The sequence below is a fragment of the Haliotis rufescens genome, unplaced genomic scaffold (genome assembly GCF_023055435.1).
Source record: "Haliotis rufescens isolate VD_foot unplaced genomic scaffold, xgHalRufe1.0.p SCAF_6, whole genome shotgun sequence".
Lineage (NCBI taxonomy): Eukaryota > Metazoa > Mollusca > Gastropoda > Lepetellida > Haliotidae > Haliotis > Haliotis rufescens.
In genome coordinates this window covers 56011808-56034400 of record NW_025964334.1, presented here as the reverse complement: position 1 = coordinate 56034400, position 22593 = coordinate 56011808, and the positions used below count along the sequence as shown (strand labels likewise).

Sequence of the window (22593 nt, the reverse complement as noted above, 5' to 3'; positions counted from 1 at the left end):
CAGAAGATGGTGTTGATGAGGATGTTCCCAATGATGGTGTTGATAGTGATGATGAGGATGTCGCTGAAGAGGGTCTTGATGAGGCTGTCCATGATGACTGTGTTGATAGTGATGATGAGGATGTCGCTGAAGAGGGCCTTGCTGCTGAAGTCCCTGAAGATGGTGTTGATGAGGACGTCCTTAAAGAGGGTGCTGATGAGGATGTCCCGATGACGGTGTTGATAAAATGGACTCATTCATAACAATACTCCACCTCTTGCCCGATAATGAACCATCACTACCTCAGAATTATTCCCATCTTGTTTGCAACCTCCAGTCTGAGCATGCTCTGTAGCTTCCAGGAAGTGATGTAAGACAGAGCCTGGTCATGTGACTGAAACGTCATACGGTAACAGCGACTTTGTCTGTCAGTTTCAGAATCACGGTAGCTGTCAATCATCCTAACATCGGTCACCACATCCCGAGCCACTTCACGCACAATGTCGTGTAACGTCTGCTCCTCGAACTGTCTTGTCGGGTTCTCCCAGAAACTTAAATCATGGAAGAATTTCATCGAGTAGAGACTGAAGGGCTTGTATTTGACCATGGTTCCTGTGTTGTCTGCAAACTGGTTCTTGAAACGTGGATCCGTCGACCACAGAAGAGACAGTACAGGAATTTCATGGACTTTCATGACAATTTTGTTCAAGTCTAGGACAACAAGAATCAGTTTCATCTTATCGTCAGGACAGGTCCAGTTTAACACACAACCACAAACATCCCCTGTGTTCTTTTGATCCGACACCACCTGAATTTCATGAGATACTCTCAGTTCCCCGAAATCAGTGCTCACTGCGATATTCTCATCATCAACAGATGTAATGTCAGAATACAAACCTGTAGCCTTCTGGACAACCCGACTGATAGCCCAAACTTGTTCATCAGGATTCCCATCACGACTGACAACCATCATCTGGTGACCAACACAACTGGTCTTCTGACCAATCACACGCTGACCATACATGTCACATGACACCATGTGACACGCGACACCACTAGTTGCCATGAGCGACACAATGGGAGGTAGCTCTTCAATCACACCTGATCTAAGATGAAATTGACCAGAGAGGTTGTCACCAACAGGTGTCAAATCATTCGTAAACCTTTCCGATTCATCCTGCTCCTTTTCTTCGACGATTCCATCCTCCTTGGCTGAATCACTTGGACACTGGAAACTTTCCCGTAAAGAGTACGGCGGGGGGAAGAAGTCGTACACTGCCGCATGAGTCTGTGCGTCCCCCTGGTTGACCAGTCGAGGTCCAGACCCCTCCTTGACCACAGATGGAGTGTCCAGGTGGTGTGCCTGGCTCCCGAGCTCCGCCGACATCAACTCCTCGAGAACAGCGCGAAGCTGATGGAGAGGGTGGTGGAGGCTGTACAACAACGTCCTGGAATACAACACGCAAAAATAATTGTGAGTGAGTTGTGTTTAACGCTGCTTTTAACAGTTTTACAGTTATATCATGGCATGTCAGCTTAATGTGGGAGGAAAGCCCGAAGTGATGCAGGTCATAGACGTTTACCACTTCGGTGAAACCAATGAGCACGGGTATGGTGCTGACAACCCTAGAAACATAATCGGGGCAAACCCGGATTCGAACCAACAATCGTTTTCTGGCATACCCAAAGGGTGCAACTCTGCACAGCTAATTTCGTCGCATTACACGACTGGGTCACCCCCGCCCTCCCAAAATAATACAACCAAGTTAATATAGTTACTTGTCAAATGTTGAAAGAAGCACTGTCACATACCACAGCTGTCAATTCTGATCCAGTTTTACCAGTAGGAAATCGTACAGCAAAAATAAATCTGTTAAGTTTCAAACGATGCAGAATGCACAGACACATACCACAGCTGTCAATTTTGATCCAATATTACCAGCAGGAATCCACCTTAATTAAATTTGTTAACAAAGTAGACACAATTTATGGATAACAATTTCTTTATTTAATTATAATGGCGACATTTAGGTGTAGATCCTTATACCTTTGTCAAGGACAAATTGTTTCTACTTTGTCATCCGTCAACTTTACAGAAATGCCTATCAAACAATAAATTTGTTAAATTTCAAACGATGCAGAAAGCACAGCCATATAACAAAGCTGTCAATTTTGACCCAATGTTATCCGTAAGAATTTAAGCTATTCAGGCCTGGCCTAAAGAGCTGAGTGTGCATCCTCAGTTCAATGTCCCAATGTCTTAACTCTCCGATCTTGGCAGACAACAATATCAGCAAGGGAGAAGTCTTCTTGTCAACTTTCCTTGCACACAGCAATTACTGTTTTTATTAAAGCTGCATGCAAAGTCACATGAACAAACAGATTTAGTGGTTTAAACAAACAGATTTAGTGGTTTAAACACACAGTTTTAGTGGTGTAGTGGTTTCCTGTAAAAATCTCTAGTTATTTCGAAACGAAAGGGTGTACTATTTTTTCAAAGAGTCAACTAGTAACCCTGAATAATAAGTTCCGGGAACACTAGGGCCAGAGCTCCAGATAAATTTATGAGCAATTGAGTTTTTACTCGAAATTAGCTCCGTTGTTTAGCTTCATTGGCTTTTTACGTGTGCTGTTTTCAAACAATTGAGTTTTCCATTTAATGTATGCGTTTCTGTACGCAAGTTAATTGAAAGTCTTTGGGTTTTGAATAACGGTAGTTTTTGGGGGTATTTTACGCAAATACGCAGCTTATCTGTAGCTCTGTAGGGCCTGGGCTGTAGAAAGCTGACACTACACCTGTTGAGCTTGTGTTCCAGGTATCTGGGGCAGGTGTACGTCCTCTCCCCCCAGACCAGCTCCCCCGTGTCCTGCACACCGTCGGGGACAGCCACCGACTCCGCAACCTCAAACACGTGGGTCAGAGCTCCTTCCGTGTGGAAACCTTTGTCCAGGCTCCTGTTGCAAACACAAAAACAAGGACACATTAATTCTTTCCTCTTAGACAGGGGCGGTCGGGTAGTCTTGTGGTGAAAGCATTCGCTCGTCACGCCGAAACCCGGGTTTGATTCCCGACATGGGTAAAATATGTAAAGCCATTTCTGGTGCCCCCTGCAATGATATTGCTGGAATATTGCTAAAAGCGGCGTAAAACCATACTCACTCACTCACTCACTCACTCCTCTCAGACACATTTGTTATCTCTGCACAGCAAATAGCTGTGCCTTGGACAATCCCCCCCCCACCAGACTGACATCTTGTCTCTGAAATGAACATTATTTTACAGAAAAAACAGTTGTTAAATAATAGTTATAAAATACATTATAGCTAAAATGGATAGAATTATCATTAAACCACCCGCATGTTATCAGAAATGAGCGGGCCACTGTAACTTGATAATGCCCTCATATTGCTTGACGACGGGCCATTATCACACCTGTTGTTAGGTGACTTCATAGGATAGGGATAGGTGACGTCACGTTCAATAGTGACGTCATCTGGTTTGTTCTATGACGTATCCATATTTGTAAAAGTGGGTCAGTGACATTCGTGTTGATTGCAGTAAATGATTCAAAACCGATATTGTTGTTCTTTATATTTGATAACAAGTTCCATCCATTTTAGCTATAATAACAGTAACGCTATTTTTCAGGGCATTATCATTTGCAGAAGCCCTCGGTCTTTTCAACTGCCTCCTTCGTCGGGCAGTTAATGGAAGACCTCAGGTTTCTGCAAATGATAATGCCCTGAAAAAGAGCGTTACCTTATAGTAAACTATGGTTATAACGAACTAAAAGGGCCCACTAATTTTAGATCGTTATAACCGTAGTTCATTATAAGCATATATATACAAAATATATACAACATATATACAACATATATACAAAATATATACAAAATATATACAACATATATACAGCAAATGGCTGGGACCAAAAAAACAGTTCGTTGTATCCATCAGTTTGTTATAAGCGTGTTCGTTATAAACTTAGTTCACGGTATAACAAAAAGGAGTCCAGAGACTTTCTTCATTTATTAGACTCGGGGAGGCTCAGTATTTGCTAACACTAAACACCAATGACAGCTAGAGAATGACTGTTAATTACAAGCTCTGTGCAGCTGAATTGTACTGACCCAATCTCATTAAAATCAGATCTTAGTTCTCGCTGCCGCTAAACAAAGATCTGAGGACATCCCATTATGGGTCACGTCAGACCGACCTTTCACAAACTCTGACCGACCAATGGAATTACTGACAAGAAGTCGACATTAGCCAATCAGAAGGCAGCTTACTTGTGCTTTACGGCACTAGTTTCAAATTGGCGACTATGCTTCGAAACATATTTTGACAAATTCTCACTTAAAAATTTGAAACCTGAACAAAAGAAAGTTCTAGAATGGGAAACGTATGGTCTAGATTGTATAGATTTTAGTCGTTAAGCCCGTAACTATCGTTTGGAATACCCCGTTTTAACGTTTTCGAGGCTGCATGATTAGAAATCATATTCCGACTGTCACTTTCATGATCTGGTAAGCGACGCTCTGATTGGTCGGATGAAAGGTCGTTCTGACGTGACCCCTAATGGGATGTCCTCAGATCTTTGTTTAGCCGTAGCGAGAACTAAGATCTGATTTTAATGAGATTGGTACTGACCCTGATACTGCTGTAATCTAGACTTGCCAAACATTATAGACTTGCATGGGCTGTAGTGGAAATATTTGTTTCAGGGTCTGTATGACAGACTAGCCCCCCGTGCCCCTGTATAATCTAAAGGTAAGATGCTTTATGGACAATACCTGAAGCCGACAGAGTTGTATTCCTGGAATTCCTCCGCAGAGAATGGTACAACTTGAGTGAGAATGAGGCTTGCATTGGCTGCCATGGAAACCACCTGCCAGCTGTCATGCCACGCCCTCATTGGTTGATCAGCAGGGGTCCCACCTTGACCTCTACACAAGGTCACCATGACTTGACCGCCCGGAGTCAACACTTTCACAGCACTTGGAACAAAAATGTTTTTGCATTGTTTACAAAGTAGCTATAAATGTAGAAACAAATATTATGGTCCTGGAATAAAGGATTCTAAAACATCTCGTAACAGCATTATTCTGAGATACCTCTCCTGTTTCCAATATATCTGAAACAGCACAAGTAGGGAACCAAGTGTTTAATCAGTGTTCCCGTTTACCGGTAATTACCGTATTTGACGTAATAAGCGCCCAGGGTGCTCTCAAAATTAGAAATAGGGAGCTCTTATTAGAATATTATTTTGGTGGAAAAAAAAGAGTTGAAAGATAAATTTCATGGTTTATGCTGACACACTGAAATGTTTATATGCGACAGATATATTTTTCTAGAATTTGATTGCCCATAATTAAGGGTGCACATAACACACGAGTGCGTATTATATGCGAATAAATAAGTCTTGGGTACATTGATCGATCGGAAGGAGTGCTAATTGGGATTGTTTACTAGCCAATATATTGGGTGGGCGCTTATTAGAGCGGGGCGCTTATTACGTCGAATACGGTACCAGTTTTTGACCGGTAAAATTAGTCTTGGACCAGTAATTCATGTGACTGCCAGTCCCTGTGGGTTGGCAAATTAAGTACCTTATAAATCTTTGTTGTTGAACAAAACCTCAGCAATATTCATATAAGTATATCTTCCGAATGAAGTCAGCTTGTCAGTTACCATCAGGGTTTCCCCTTGTCTATTTTTAGTGCCAGGAAATAACATTTTGCTTTGAACCAAGGTTAAATATATTTCTGTAGCGTCGTAAGTCTCGAAATATTCAAAAAAGAAAGAGAAAATTGTGACTGAACTTTGTGTGAATGGCGTGTAAATCTAACTAAGTTACTCCATTGCGCTGGACTTGATGTTTAAAGAATAAAAAGCAGGTAATTTTCATATGTTGGTTTATTTGTTGCAAGTTGGGATTGACAAAAATTGCGGGGGACTATTTTTTTAGAGCTGCCAGTCCACTAGGATGGAAGGAGGCGGGGGAAGGAAGGGTTATATGAAATGAGACAAAATATTTTTTCAATCAACACTTCAAAACACATAAAACATTTCTCCGAAAGGAGGGGGAAAACAATTTTTTGGGACCCTAAACACATTATTCTTTAGATCAGCCAACATGTCCAGCTAACTAAGTATTTTCATTGTTTAAACATGAGGCAAATCATAATTTGTTTATATTTTTAGGGAATAAATATTTTTCTTTAAAAATCCCCGCACTGAAGCGAGTCTAGATAGGACACTGCACACAACACCTGGAGAAGAAGTTATTGAGGAGGGTTCTATTCTTCTTGTGGTTGGACTTGCCCCCCGCGTGAGGGAAGTTGAAGATGATGCGTGTGAAGCGGGCATCCTCCATCACCTGCAGCGCTGCACATGTCTGCAACTCAGTGGCATCCACGTCAAAACAAACACGCACACCTGGAAATAATCATATGTTTACCATTCGATCCTGTCCATAACAAACACACATACCAGTTAATAATCACATCTTTACCAGTTGATCCTGTCCATAACACACACACATACCAGTTAATAATCACATCTTTACCAGTCGATCCTGTCCATAACACACACACATACCAGTTAATAATCACATCTTTACCAGTCGATCCTGTCCATAACAAACACACATACCAGTTAATAATCACATCTTTACCAGTCGATCCTGTCCATAACACACACACATACCAGGAAATAATCACATCTTTACCAGTCGATCCTGTCCATAACACACACACATACCAGGAAATAATCACATCTTTACCAGTCGATCCTGTCCATAACACACACACATACCAGTTAATAATCACATCTTTACCAGTTGATCCTGTCCATAACAAACACACATACCAGTTAATAATCACATCTTTACCGTTCATACTTGTCCAAAACAAACACACATACCAGTTAATAATCACATCTTTACCAGTTGATCCTGTCCATAACACACACACATACCAGTTAATAATCACATCTTTACCATTCGATCCTGTCCATAACAAACACACATACCAGTTAATAATCACATCTTTACCAGTGGATCCTGTCCATAACACACACACATACCAGTTAATAATCACATCTTTACCAGTTGATCCTGTCCATAACACACACACATACCAGGAAATAATCACATCTTTACCAGTCGATCCTGTCCATAACAAACACACATACCAGTTAATAATCACATCTTTACCAGTCGATCCTGTCCATAACACACACATATACCAGTTAATAATCACATCTTTACCATTCGATCCTGTCCATAACACACACACATACCAGTTAATAATCACATCTTTACCAGTTGATCCTGTCCATAACAAACACACATACCAGTTAATAATCACATCTTTACCAGTCGATCCTGTCCATAACACACACACATACCAGTTAATAATCACATCTTTACCATTCGATCCTGTCCATAACAAACACACATACCAGTTAATAATCACATCTTTACCAGTTGATCCTGTCCATAACAAACACACATACCAGTTAATAATCACATCTTTACCAGTCGATCCTGTCCATAACAAACACACATACCAGTTAATAATCACATCTTTACCAGTTGATCCTGTCCATAACACACACACATACCAGTTAATAATCACATCTTTACCATTCGATCCTGTCCATAACAAACACACATACCAGTTAATAATCACATCTTTACCGTTCATACTTGTCCAAAACAAACACACATACCAGTTAATAATCACATCTTTACCAGTCGATCTTGTCCATAACAAACACACATACCAGTTAATAATCACATCTTTACCAGTTGATCCTGTCCATAACACACACACATACCAGTTAATAATCACATCTTTACCAGTTGATCCTGTCCATAACAAACACACATACCAGTTAATAATCACATCTTTACCAGTCGATCCTGTCCATAACACACACACATACCAGTTAATAATCACATCTTTACCAGTCGATCCTGTCCATAACAAACACACATACCAGTTAATAATCACATCTTTACCAGTCGATCCTGTCCATAACACACACACATACCAGTTAATAATCACATCTTTACCAGTCGATCTTGTCCATAACAAACACACATACCAGTTAATAATCACATCTTTACCGTTCATACTTGTCCAAAACAAACACACATACCAGTTAATAATCACATCTTTACCAGTCGATCCTGTCCATAACAAACACACATACCAGGAAATAATCACATCTTTACCGTTCATACTTGTCCAAAACAAACACACATACCAGTTAATAATCACATCTTTACCAGTCGATCCTGTCCATAACAAACACACATACCAGTTAATAATCACATCTTTACCAGTTGATCCTGTCCATAACACACACACATACCAGTTAATAATCACATCTTTACCAGTTGATCCTGTCCATAACAAACACACATACCAGTTAATAATCACATCTTTACCAGTCGATCCTGTCCATAACACACACACATACCAGTTAATAATCACATCTTTACCAGTCGATCCTGTCCATAACAAACACACATACCAGTTAATAATCACATCTTTACCAGTCGATCCTGTCCATAACACACACACATACCAGTTAATAATCACATCTTTACCAGTCGATCTTGTCCATAACAAACACACATACCAGTTAATAATCACATCTTTACCGTTCATACTTGTCCAAAACAAACACACATACCAGTTAATAATCACATCTTTACCAGTCGATCCTGTCCATAACAAACACACATACCAGTTAATAATCACATCTTTACCAGTCGATCCTGTCCATAACACACACACATACCAGTTAATAATCACATCTTTACCAGTCGATCTTGTCCATAACAAACACACATACCAGTTAATAATCACATCTTTACCGTTCATACTTGTCCAAAACAAACACACATACCAGTTAATAATCACATCTTTACCAGTCGATCCTGTCCATAACAAACACACATACCAGTTAATAATCACATCTTTACCAGTCGATCCTGTCCATAACACACACACATACCAGTTAATAATCACATCTTTACCAGTCGATCTTGTCCATAACAAACACACATACCAGTTAATAATCACATCTTTACCGTTCATACTTGTCCAAAACAAACACACATACCAGTTAATAATCACATCTTTACCAGTCGATCCTGTCCATAACAAACACACATACCAGTTAATAATCACATCTTTACCAGTCGATCCTGTCCATAACACACACACATACCAGTTAATAATCACATCTTTACCAGTCGATCTTGTCCATAACAAACACACATACCAGTTAATAATCACATCTTTACCGTTCATACTTGTCCAAAACAAACACACATACCAGTTAATAATCACATCTTTACCAGTTGATCCTGTCCTAGCAGGCATTTATCTAGAGTTTATAATACAGTGCCCCTGGCAGGCAAATTGGGAAAAATCATAGTTTTGTTCAAAATTGGGATTTTTTAAAAGTTCGTATTTTCTGAAATTGAGAGGTATTTTGAGATTGCATTTAATACACTTACATAAAACAAAGCATTAAAACATGTTCCTATTTATAAGTCTTGCTATAACTGAATACAGGTTACTTCTACAAAGGCATACAATTAGTTATTAATCACATATATTAATACATAGTAACATCAATTGGGAATTTGCTTGTCCCAAATCGGAATTTTTTTACTGACATCTGCTGCAGATTTGGGTCCGAATATCGGCCTCTGAGTAGTACTAGATAAATCCCCGCCTAAATGTACCATGTGTATTTTAGGGATGAGTACTGCTAGCTAAATTGTACAGCGGCAAATTGCAATGTACCCAGCTGTATTTTGACACTTTGTCCCCCCTCCCTCCCCTTATGTTAGGGGCGGTCGGGTAGCCAAGTGGTTAAAGCGTTGGCTCGTCATGCCGAAGACCTGGGTTCGATTCCCGACATGGGTACAATGTGTGAAGCCCATTTCTGGTGTCCCCCGCCCTGATATTGCTGGAATATTGCTAAAGCGGCGTAAAACCATACTCACTCACTCGACCCTTATGTTAAGCAATTGTTGTCTTGAGTCAGAATATTTATTAGATGTATATATCAATAATAAACCCTTTGTCATCGCACAGAACTTGGTATATGCTGCTGTTTGTATTATGTTGTCGGTAATATTCCTAATCTTTGTGCTTTCTGGGTCACTGATGTATGAAAACAACAAGTGGTCCTCTTCTCCCATCCCTCTGTTCTATCATGAGATGAGTATCATGCACAATACTAGGGATGGGACGGGTAACTCGGGTACTCGGGTCGGGTTGGGTACTGAGTAGGACCCGGGTACCCACAGGACTACCCGAACCCGTTAGTCATGTGATAAATTGTTTAATGACAATAATAATAAAAAGTACAAGTTGCTAATGTTGGCATTTCTTTCTGACTATGCATACATTCCTTCTGAATTTATATGTTTGAGTAAAGACAAAACTTCAGTCAACTTCAGTGTATGCACGATCGCATTGTTTTATACTATCGATATTCCTAAATACTTTCTGCCAGGGCTCTGGTAAAACAATCCCCAAATGAACATTTTGTACCCAACTTGAGACCTACAGCGGGTACCCAACAAAGGTCAGGTAATAGATAGGGCTTGGACGAGTCCAAATTTACTACCTGGGTACCCACCCCCCTATTATCCGACCCTACCCGGGTACCCACTGTAGGTCTCAAGAGATGGGTCCAAATATCTGATTGGGAATAGTTAGACCGTAGCCCTGGAAAACTGTATTTAGATACACATATAAACCGATCTGGTCATGCATAAACTGAAGTTGGCTGAAGTTTTGTCTTTATGCAAACATATATTAAGTCAGAAGGAATGCATGCATAGTCAGAAAGAAATGCAAACATTAATCACTTGTAGTGTAACCATAGAGTTCTAGATATTTTTGTCATTAAACAATATATCACATGATTAACCACGGATCCGGGTAGTCCTGTGGGTACCCGGGTCCTACTCAGTGCCCACCCGACCCGAGTACCCGAGTTACCCGTCCCAGCTCTTGTAATAGGGGTTCAGGTACCCGGGCAGGAAATTTGGACTCGTCCAGCCCCACACACTACCAGGAGAGGTCGATGAAGGAATTACCTCTATCCCGAAGAATCTGTATGTTCCTTGAAGCCAGGTGATGTTTCTCGATGGACTCTTCCGTTTCCAGACTTGTTGCCAACACCTGATCTCCATGGAAACCACATTTTGACACCAGCGCCACAGCTAGGGAGAAATCTCCCTCTCCAACAAGGAGTAGTCTCCCTTCGAGGGGTGCCTCCATCTCGTCACTACAGTCAGCTGGTGAAATGGAAGCAAGGCACATGTAATGGGATCTGACTTCACATGATGAAAGTAATTTATTAGCAGGCGCTAGCTTAAAGCTTTGTTGCAAGTACCTCTTTTATTACCACATTTGACATATTGAAAACTTGCTTCTGTCATAAACCCCTTCTACACACATATACTCACACACGTAAACACGTCAAATGTAAAAAAATAATCTGTGTATGGAAGGCTATCTTAAACATTCATGTGTTTTTGAAAATATTGTAATTTAAGGTGTTCAAATATTTCCTTTTACAAATCCACCAGCCACAAAATGTTAGTGATGTGTGTTTATTTTTCTATTATTCCTATAACAAGTCCATGGGGTTCAAATTAACTCGACACCGGCAACTGAATTTAGTGTCGATCGTCATAACATTTTGCATGTTTAGGGCTTATCAAACACATTGAGCTAATATCGTGCTTCTTACTTGTTGGTGAAATTGGTGTATATAATAGTTGAAAGTTTAAAATGATATCACATTTGCCAACATTTTAAACAAACCACATACTTCAAAACAACATTTCTCGCGCGAACACTCGTCCAGGCTCTTCTGAACTCATGGGCACTTGTTTTTCAAGGGGGGTAACTCTAAATTACTCACCGTAGGAAGAACGCAAGTCTTATTCAAGTTCAAATACGAACACTGTCAATATATTTTCAAAATTGAAAATTTATACTTATTGAGTGTTTCGTTTACACAAACAAGTAAACGCTGAAATTTAATATTTTTTACATAAAAAACAGTCGTAAAATATACTATTGAGTACTATTTCAACTCGCATACCTTGTTAGCAAGATAACATTCATTTTAATTTCTTAGTCATAATATTTAAATATGCATGTACATTTAAGTGAAAGGTTGAATTATAATTGTTGAAAATGTGCAATATCAGGAACCATAACGTATAATTAATATATATCTCCTGTTTGTTGTTTAACGCCGCACTCAACAATATTCCAGCAATGGGGCGGCGGCCTGTAAAAAATCGAGTCTGGACCAGACAGTCCAGTGATTGACATCATGAGCATCGATCTACGAACCTGACCACCCAATCCCGTTAGTCGCCTCTTACGACATGCATGGGTTGCTGAAGACCAATTCTAACCCAGATTTTTGCGGTGTAATAACATATATCTGAGCCATCCGATATAATTGCAGCAGTAAAAATGTAAACCTACTCAAATCAAAGGAATGGCAAAGCTTAATTACTTAATGGGCTAGTGAGTGAGTGAATGTTTTAAACAATATCATATAGGGCAAGTAAACTTGTATTTTTCAGAGAGAGGGAGAGAGAGAGAGAGAGAGAGAGAGAGAGAGAGAGAGAGAGAGAGTGAGAGTGAGAGTGAGAGAGAGTGAGTGAGTTGGGTTTAACGCCGCTTTTAACAGTATTCCAGTCATATCACGGCGTGTCAGCTTAATGTGGGAGGAAAGCCCGAAGTGATGCAGGTCTTAGACGTTTACGAAGCCCACGAGCACGGGTATGGTGCTGACAAACCTAGAAACATAATTCTGGGCGAACCGGGATTCGAACCCACAATCATAGGTTTCTGGCGTGCCCAAGGGACGCAACTCTGCACAGAGAGAGAGAGAGAGAGAGAGAGAGAGAGAGAGAGAGAGAGAGAGAGAGAGAGAGAGAGCGAGCTCTAGTGAATGTGCGGTGTGAAACGTTTGGATTTGAGTTATAACCACAAACACTTGTGGCTATTGAGCAAACCGTTTCGTCCCGAAATAAGCAGGGGCCTGTGACCTTTGGAAAATGGCCCAACTTGAGAAACGTTCAATGACCAAAAGCCATCCGTGAACATCCATGAACAGTACAACACGGAATGGTAATGGCCGACCGGCGAATGACTGAGCGTCATAAAGCTCGTTCAATAGGCTCTCTCATCAGCTGGAAAGGTTATGGCACCCTTGTTCAGGGATGCCAAACGTGTCATCATGAGGTGAAGGCAATAAACGGAACATATTATGCTGCACTTTTGGGCGATAACGGGATGAAATGTAGACTAAGAAACGTGGGAAGCTGATTTAAGGTGTGCTCTTAAACCAGGACAATACGCAAGTGCACAAATCAGCCATTGCCACTGCTACAAACTGCGAGAGTGGGACCCACCTTTTTGCCATGATCTGGCTCCGTCAGACTACCATCTGTTCCAAAACATGTAGAAAACTCCAGCCGAAACCTATTTCGAGTCGGACGATGACGTCATAGCAGCTGTTGAGAACTTTTTCGACAGCCATGAGGACTTCTACGAAAATGGTATTAAATCCCCCAAACGTCGTTAGCATAAGTGTAACAACGTAGAAGGGATTATGTTGAAAAGTAAGTCATTTTAATGTCTTTAGGTCAAGTCTTTCTAAGTGAGGCTCACAACCTATCGGAGCGCCGGGTAGCCTCGTGGTTAAAACGTTGGCTCGTCACGTCGAAGACCCGGGTTCGATTCCCGATATGGGTACAATGTGTGAAGCCCATTTCTGGTGTTCCCCGCTGTGATATTGCTGGAATATTGCTAAAAGCGGCGTAAAACCGTACTCACTCACTCACAACCTATCAATCAAATGTCGTTGAGAGATACACATAATGTGTTTTCAAATTAGAGGAAGGTTATCTGTAGACGAAACCGTGATCATTTCAATTTCCAACCGAACGCGCAAATATATTTAATTGAGTAGAGTTTGTTAGAAATAAAATTACACTTCAGAAAACACTACAGGTTACGGATACACAATACTAACAGACGCCAGTGATGTTTAATTACAGAACACGTATCAGAGACAAAATCCCCAAGCTGAAGGTTTGCTGAAAAGCGTCGTGTACCATTCCTCATACATTTATATATTGAGTTTGACCCTTTGGCCGTGTGGCGTATTTGACGCGATTTGGTTCCACCAAACGATCAAAGGACTGTGGCAGAAGTATTTATATGTTCACCATAACCTGTTTCAATCACCAGCATTGCCATTACGTCATATTGTTTTATATTATTTTAGCTGTGCACTTCTTTAAATGGCAATCATGACTCTCAAATAAATATGCAATGAGTCATGCTAACTCCCAATTCCACACGGGCTAGAAGCAAATTGTGCAATGATGTTGTCCCGATAGCATTGACCTGTGACTCTGCCATGGACAATATGAAGCGCAGTTCGGAAAGTCATTGTGATACCACCCCACACCATTATAGACCAACGTGGATTATCCCAGTACTGACCTTCGATCCCTACACCACTGACGCATCTGATTCCAATGAGGTGCAGTAAGTTCTGGGATGACACGTGGACGTTGTGCACGCAAACGCCATCTGTGCAGACGATTTCGCACCGTCTGGGCATGTACTCTGATCTTACAACGGTTACCTGTTGCAACCGGTCCCTTATCCGAATGTCAGTTTGCAACCGATTCTTAATGGCATCGTTCGGACTAAACTGTCCTGGGCTGGAGTTGTCGCCCTTGGGTGTCGATCGTTGACGTTATATGTTTGTTGGTATCGGGCCACGATCTGCTGACGACAGAATGAGAAACATGCAGCGCTTGGGCAACACTATTCCGACATGTGCCCATTTGCAACATGGCACGTAAACGTTCAGCACGTTGCAAACGTTTCATGATCAATGATGTTGCTTCTTTAATGATTAAATATGTTTTATAATGTGTCTAGAGTGTTTGGTTCCATTAAAACAATATGTCTGTTCACCACCGGGTCAGAGTGACAATGGTAAATCTGGCACACCACCCCTTGCACGTGCTGTCCGAGGTCACATGGTCACATGCTTCATGGCCGTCACAATGTTGTGTTTAGGAGCTTTATTTCTTCAGAAATGTTCTTGCCACATGCATCACTTACTTTCATTGCCAGACATTGGTGTATTTTTCTGTAGTCAAAAACATAATATCCCCTACTATTTTTACACAGTATATGTTGATGCATTTTACTCTCACAAATCCAAGTAAAAGCTTGATTCCTCTCCTGGTTGAAGTGTTGATAACCAGGGCCGCTTGCACAAAGCAATCTTAGCACAAAAACAATTGTAAACGTATGTTAAAGTGTGGGAGTTACAATGGTCAAAGCTTTAAAGTCTCTTTGTGCAACCCAATCTCATTAAAATCAGACCTTAGTTCTCGCTACCGCTAAACAAAGATCTGAGGACATCCCATTAGGGGTCACGTCAGAACGACCTTTCATCCGCCCAATCAGAGCGTCGCTTACCAGATCATGAAAGTGACAGTCGGAATGTGATTTCTAATCATGCAACCACGAGAACCTCAACACGGGGTATTCTGAACGATAGGTACGGGTTTAACGACTGAATCCATATAATCTAGACCATCTATTAGCCATTCCAGAATGTTCTTTTGTTCAGGTTTCAAATTTTTATTCGAGAATTTGTCAAAATATGTTTCGAAGCGTAGTCGCCAATTTGAAATGAATGCCGTTTTGCGGTAGCGAGAACTAAGATCTGATTTTAATGAGATTGTGTGCAACCAGTCCTAGGACTTGAAAATCAGACATTACCTAGGAACTGTCACATTTCGAAATGATCAAAACATAAGTAAACTGTATAAACGTTTATTCTGACAAGCATGTACACTGTATATCCACATATACTATTATTTTTGTCAGTCAACAGGATGTATATCGGAGACAGAACCTGGTCTACCAGCTTCAGTCACTCACAAGTCATCTTTGGTCACCATCATAAAAAAACATTATATTGCATTCAGACCAGAGATGTTCTCTACAAGTTTGGGTCCCGTTCCACAAAGCGACCATAACGCTAAGATGATCATAACTCCCATACTTTAACATAGACTTACGACAGTCGCAGTGCTACGATCGCCTTGTGGAACGTGGCCTTGGACCACTTTTCTGTCTCCATGAGAGCAAGTATTTCTACATTAAGCAAATGGAGCCTGGTGCAAGGGCTTCAGTAATAGACCTTGAGACACTTAGACAACGCATTACCAAATTAGTACACACTGTCAGGAATAGTATTTAATAAAGTCATTTGTATATATGTCCTCCTTACATATACTGAACAAAAAAAGTTAGGGATCATAAATATTTTTATGAGATTGTATGCTGTCTTCACAACCAAAAAGTATCCCAGAAATATTCATGATCCCTAACTTTATTTGTTCAGTATATTTGATTTTGTATCATCCCCTTTCATACATATAGTTGCTTGAAGAATCACACTGTACAAATATTTTCTCGAATCATCATAAATCTCTATAAAATCATATTTTCTTCACAACTCGTATCCATGCACCCATATTGTTTTACCACTACGCGAATTTAGCCCTAATTCGAAGCCTGAGTCTAGTAAAATTCTGTTTGGTCTGGTAAGCTCAGCTAATAATAGTCCATATGTTAACACTAAGTTGGATGAAAGTGAGGTCCAGAGCCATGTTCGAAATAGTAGACTCAAAATTGTTTCGCTTACCAGGAAACTATGTTCCCACCCTCATCATCATCATCCTGTACTGACTCATGTAACCACGGTAACACTCCTGGTTACGGTGGCCCATAAGGGACATGGAATCTGTTTTTCAATATTTTGATATTTCACTAATTTTTATCGTAATCTTTTGCAAATTAACCCAATTTGACACACAAATATGTGATAAATCATGTATAAAAACAACCGAAAACATGGAAAATGTACTTTCAAGTAGCTATTGAATCTCTGAAATGTGAAGCGAAAATGTCAAAAACTCAAATGGAAATGTCCAAAACAAAAACGAAAAGGTCAAGAACTAAAACATTTTATTTTTTTACGCTTTTGTTTTTGTTTTTGACATTTTCATTTTATTTTTTGACCTTTTTGTTTTTGTTTTTGACATTTTCATTTTAGTTTTTTGACATTTTCAGCGATTCAATATCTTCTTTATACATGATTTATCACATATTTGTTTGACAAATCGTGTTTATTTGCAAAAGGTTATGATAACAGTAAGTGAAATATCAAAATACATGTATTGAAAAACAGACTTCATGTCCCTTATGGGCCACCGTACCTGGTGGCACAAGGCGATGCCCTGTCCCTACATCCAACTCAAACATGTATACACTGTCTGCTTACAAGTGGAAGGGAGGAGAGGACAATATGTCCAACTCAAACACGAAAACAATATTTGTTTAGGGTCCGACCATTTTATATTCTAGGGGAATGGGTGGGGGTGCAGGGATTTTATCGAAAAAAAATTAATCTTCAGAAAGATTGGCAAACTGTACATTGCCACTCACGGACACCATGTCAGTATTGATCAATATTACGAAAGTACAAAACAAGAGTGATCATGTGAAGAATCAATATTCGAAGTCAGTGTCAGAAACGTGATTTGACCAAACCTTTTCGGGTCAGTTTCTATTGTTAGGTCAGCATTGAAATTTATTGTTTCATCACATGATAAGGATCAACCAATGAATTTTAGAGATTCTTTATAGAACTATAACAAAATGTCAATAAATTTATCACAACCTTTGACAAAATTAAAGCTTACATACTCCTCAGGGAGTTGAGAATAAAATGAGCACACACATTATTTGACATGGATCATGTGTTTTCAGCACCCTTCTGCATAGAATCTGGTGCTGTATAAATCAGCAATACTATTTTAATCATCAATATTATTTTGAATCATTTTGAAAATATTCCTTCCACTCTAAAATCTCTCCAAATCTAAACCTTGTCTCTATTGTTAAGTCCTTGACCTTGGGGTTAAAGAGACACTTTGGAAAATGGTACCCCGAAGGGAAGAAGATAAGGATTGGGTACAGAGGGGGAGACAAGCATCTTGTACAGGGGCGGGGGTGGGGTGGGGTGGGGTGGGGTGGGATGGTTCTGCTCCGGCATACCTAAAAGGAAGAGACACTTTGGAAAGAAGAAACCCGTAGTGAAGCCAAGCATTGGGTCAAGGGGACCCATCCTACCCTGAAATATCTATTAGCAGTAGTTTCTGGCTATACCACAGAACAGGAATGAGATGGAATGTAAATTACATACAGATGATTTGAATCAGATTTCTGATTATTCACAATCAATGATATAATGGTCAAAGCAATTGTATTTACCACACAATAATACAAATATTTACAACATGTTACAGTTATATAGAATACTAAACGAGCTCCCGTGTAATACCAATTTTATGAAACGAGTGAATAGTTGTGGTATCTGACTCGCTTTCGCTCGTCAGATACCACAACTATTCACGAGTTTCATAAAATTGGTTTTCCACGGGAGCTCGTTTAGTATTTTATTTATTACTTGCAATTTATAACGTTTTTTGAATTATACTGTTGAGAACGAATAGGCTGACACCTACATGATCCACGACATGAGTTTAACAGAATAATACTTCAAACACGTCAAAAGTTGAAACGTATGAATTTCATACCATACAACGGGTCTACCTTTAGAATTCACAAAGTTATCGTAGGGCTAAGACTTTCACATCTCACATACTTTAACTTAGACCAACGACTGTCGTTGCGCTACAATACGATCGCCTTGTGGAACGGGCCTTGCACCTCAAAGTTTTCAATAACGTCACAATACCCGATGACGTAATTTGTGGAATTTTGATGCAAGATCCATCGGCGAAACAATGCCATGTGACGTCAGCCTAGCAACAAGGTTGCTGGGGTCATCGAGTGTGCATAAGCTCCTCTCAGCGATCTATCAACTCCACACCCAATGTCGTTGAATAAGCCAAGGGATGTTGAGAGCTTTCAATATTTGTTCGTGAAACGTGTTCCGAGAGTTCATAAGCACGCGTTTTGGTATTACACAATGTGTAATAAAGCTGTATGTTTATTAAACGGGTGATCTCTTCACGGGCAAGTAATAAATCACATTATATGTATGCTGTGTACCAACTTATTATGAAAGTCTATGTAATAACTTGATTAGACACACATAGAGTCCAAACATAGAGTCCATTACACAATAAACTTATCTTTTATTTTATCTATATGCTGAGCTGGATATGCCTATTATTATCATTTAGAATTTTATTAAATTAACTACAACTAATTGTGCAGTCATGCTGCCAGATCATAACTGAAAAGGAAATACCGTTTTCGACGTAATAAGCGCCCAGGGCGCTCTCAAAATTAAAAATAGGGTGCATATAACAATTGAGTGCGTATTATACACGAATAAAAAAGTCTTGTGTACATTGATCAATTGGAAGGGGTGCTAATTGGGATTGTTCCCTAGCCAATATATTAGTAAATATCGCCGTTGGCGCTTATAAGAGGGGGGTGCTTATTACGTCGAATTCGGTATGGTATTACAGCACACAGCACGGTATGTATATAATCAAGTCTAGACCAAACAATCCAGTGATTGACATCATTACCATGAATATAATTGGGATATGATGACATGCATCAATCAAGTCAGCGAGCTTGACCACCCAATCTCGTTAGTCACCTCGGATGACAAGCATGGGTTGCTGAAGACCTATTCTAACACAGATCTTCACAGGGAACAAGCATAGGTTGCTAAAGACCTTTTCTAACCCAGATCTTCACAGGGGACAAGCATAGGTTGCTGAAGACCTATTCTAACCTGGATCTTCACGGGGGACAAGCATGGGTTGCTGAAAACAAAATCTAACCGGGATCTTCACGGGGGACAAGCATAGGTTGCTGAAGACCTATTCTAACCTGGATCTTCGCGGGGGACAAGCATAGGTTGCTGAAGACCTATTCTAACCCAGATCTTCACAGGGGAGTCAAGCATGGGTTGCTGAAGACCTATTCTAACCCAGATCTTCACAGGGGACAAGCATAGGTTGCTGAGGACCAATTCTCATCCGGATCTTCACGGGGGACAAGCATGGGTTGCTGAAGACCAATTCTAACCCGGATCTTCACGGGGGACAAGCAAGGGTTGCTGAAGACCTATTCTAACCTGGATCTCCGCGGGGGACAAGCATGGGTTGCTGAAGACCTATTCTAACCTGGATCTTCACGGGGGACAAGCAAGGGTTGCTGAAGAACAATTCTAACCCGGATCTTCATGGGTAAAGAGGTACAACGAGGTACCAGATGAAGCTGTGAATGAGTTAACTCTCTTCATCTGTAACCTTATTCTTCATCATAAACAGTAAACACAAAATATGCTTAAAACTAAACTGTTCATTGTAAAACATTAAAATCAGTCTCTTGCAGGACATTCAATTTCAATGCAATGAAAGCAGCTGATGTTCTGACCTGCAGGTTTAGTTAATATATACATGACAGCACTTCATCATAGTCATTTATAATACATCGTTTTAAAAAAAGAAATAAAATATGAAAATATACAGAGGTCATCAAAGAACATCTATACCAAATCATCAATGACATCTATCCTGAGCTAATCAATGATTACCTGTCTAAAGATCACAAATGATTACCATTCCTGAAATCATAATGAACACATTTTTCAGTCATCAATTAACAACTTGTTTATAGTCATCAATGAACACCTGTTCTGAGGTCATCATTGAACACCTGTTCTGAGGTCATCAATGAACACCTGTTCTGAGGTCATCAATGAACACTTGTTCTGAGGTCATCAATGAACACTTGTTCTGATGTCATCATTGAACACCTCATCTGAGGTCATCAATGAACCCCTTATCTAAGGTCATCAATGAACACCTCATCTAAGGTCATCAATGAACACCTCATCTGAGGTCATCAATGAACACCTTGTATAAGGTCATCAATGAACACCTCATCTAAGGTCATCAATGAACACCTTGTATAAGGTCATCAATGAACACCTCATCTGAGGTCATCAATGAACACAGAGCTCCAGATAAGCAGTGTATCTGCGTGAAATATCATCAAAATATTGTGAAGTAACCCTGCATATGTGACTTATTTTGAAATTATAAACAGGCATTCAGTCAACCTTGCCAAACTCCACGATGACAGTTACATCATTATCATTTGCCATCACACTTTCTTGTGAAAGTATCGTGGTATTTTTTAGTCCTATAAAGCTCTCGAACCCACACGACACCAGTTTGCAGAGACTAGATGAATAGCGTTTTTAAATATTGAACTTAAATACCCAAATGTGTAAAAACTAGTGGGTATCAGAAATTTGAATACCCAGATAGAATTACTGATACCCAATGATTTTAAAATGCACGGGTAAAATACCCACAACACCAAAAGCTTATCTGGAGCTCTGTGAACACCTCATCTGAGGTCATCAATGAACACCTCATCTAAGGTCATCAATGAACACCTCATCTGAGGTCATTAATGAACACCTCATCTGAGGTCACAATGAACACCTCATCTGAGGTCACAATGAACACCTCATCTGAGGTCACAATGAACACCTCATCTGAGGTCATCAATGAACACCTCATCTGAGGTCATCAATGAACACCTGTTCTAAGGCCCGGACTCGGACATAACAAGAATCAAACAAACAATGACATTATTGGGGGGTAAAACAGCAGCACTTTGTAAGAATGAGAAGTCATGTCTTGTTACCTCAGCAAAACGAGGGGAGGTAGAGAGAACAGCCCTCAGCCTCCTGGACATGGTTTTGTTATGGACAGGATACAAACATTAGTCACAACTCGAGTCTTGATGGGTGTATGGTCTCTGGTTATGACATATATAAACAGAATGAACTATCTGTGTCCCCAACAAAACTTGTATATTTATTTCATATTACACATAAGTGTAACAAACAATTGTAACATTCTCATAGTTGTCATGTGTATTGTAGAGATTCTCCATGATCATTTGTTACATCACATTACTATTGTTCAGAACAATACAAGATAACATCCTCTATTGTTTCTGAAGTCACTAACATCACGCAATAAGACCGAGAAGAGTTCTTTTTTAGGGTTGATATCTCACGTTTTTCTTCATCTTCTTTCTGAATGTCATGAGTAATATACTGAACAAAAAAAGGTACATATCATGAACATATTTTAATCTTCACAACAAAAAATATCCCCAAATATATTCATGGTCCCTAACTTGTTTCGTTCAGTATATACAGCATTAGAAATTAGCACTAGTCTTGTAGTCCTTGCCAAACTGCCCAATAGTTGAAATATCATGATGACTAGAAGAAATTTGCCCTTTTTAAGGGTTTTGCAATACTATATCATTATAAGGACGAGTGGGCTAAAACGGTTTGTTTCTAATGCTGATCTATAGAATCGATCTTCACCAAAGTCTTGGGATTTAACTGTTCATTTCGAACAG

General features: G+C 39.9%; 1 protein-coding gene and 1 long non-coding RNA gene across 2 annotated transcripts; both read right to left on the bottom strand.

The window, feature by feature from the left end:
* Positions 1 to 275: 275 nt before the first annotated feature.
* Positions 276 to 11928, bottom strand: LOC124146842 (ferredoxin-fold anticodon-binding domain-containing protein 1 homolog). The gene is made up of 6 exons (XM_048386263.1): positions 11858 to 11928; positions 11118 to 11318; positions 6253 to 6418; positions 4774 to 4977; positions 2776 to 2934; positions 276 to 1427 (listed from the first exon to the last, which is right to left on the bottom strand). Exons 2-6 carry the CDS (start codon positions 11299 to 11301, stop codon positions 278 to 280), a joined length of 1863 nt encoding a protein of 620 aa, XP_048242220.1. The 5' UTR covers positions 11302 to 11318; positions 11858 to 11928; the 3' UTR covers positions 276 to 277.
* A 3974-nt stretch (positions 11929 to 15902) lies between these two features.
* LOC124146873 lies at positions 15903 to 18168 on the bottom strand. The gene is made up of 2 exons (XR_006862742.2): positions 17370 to 18168; positions 15903 to 16862 (listed from the first exon to the last, which is right to left on the bottom strand). It is a non-coding gene; the product is annotated as an uncharacterized LOC124146873 (long non-coding RNA).
* Between the last annotated feature and the right edge of the window lie 4425 nt (positions 18169 to 22593).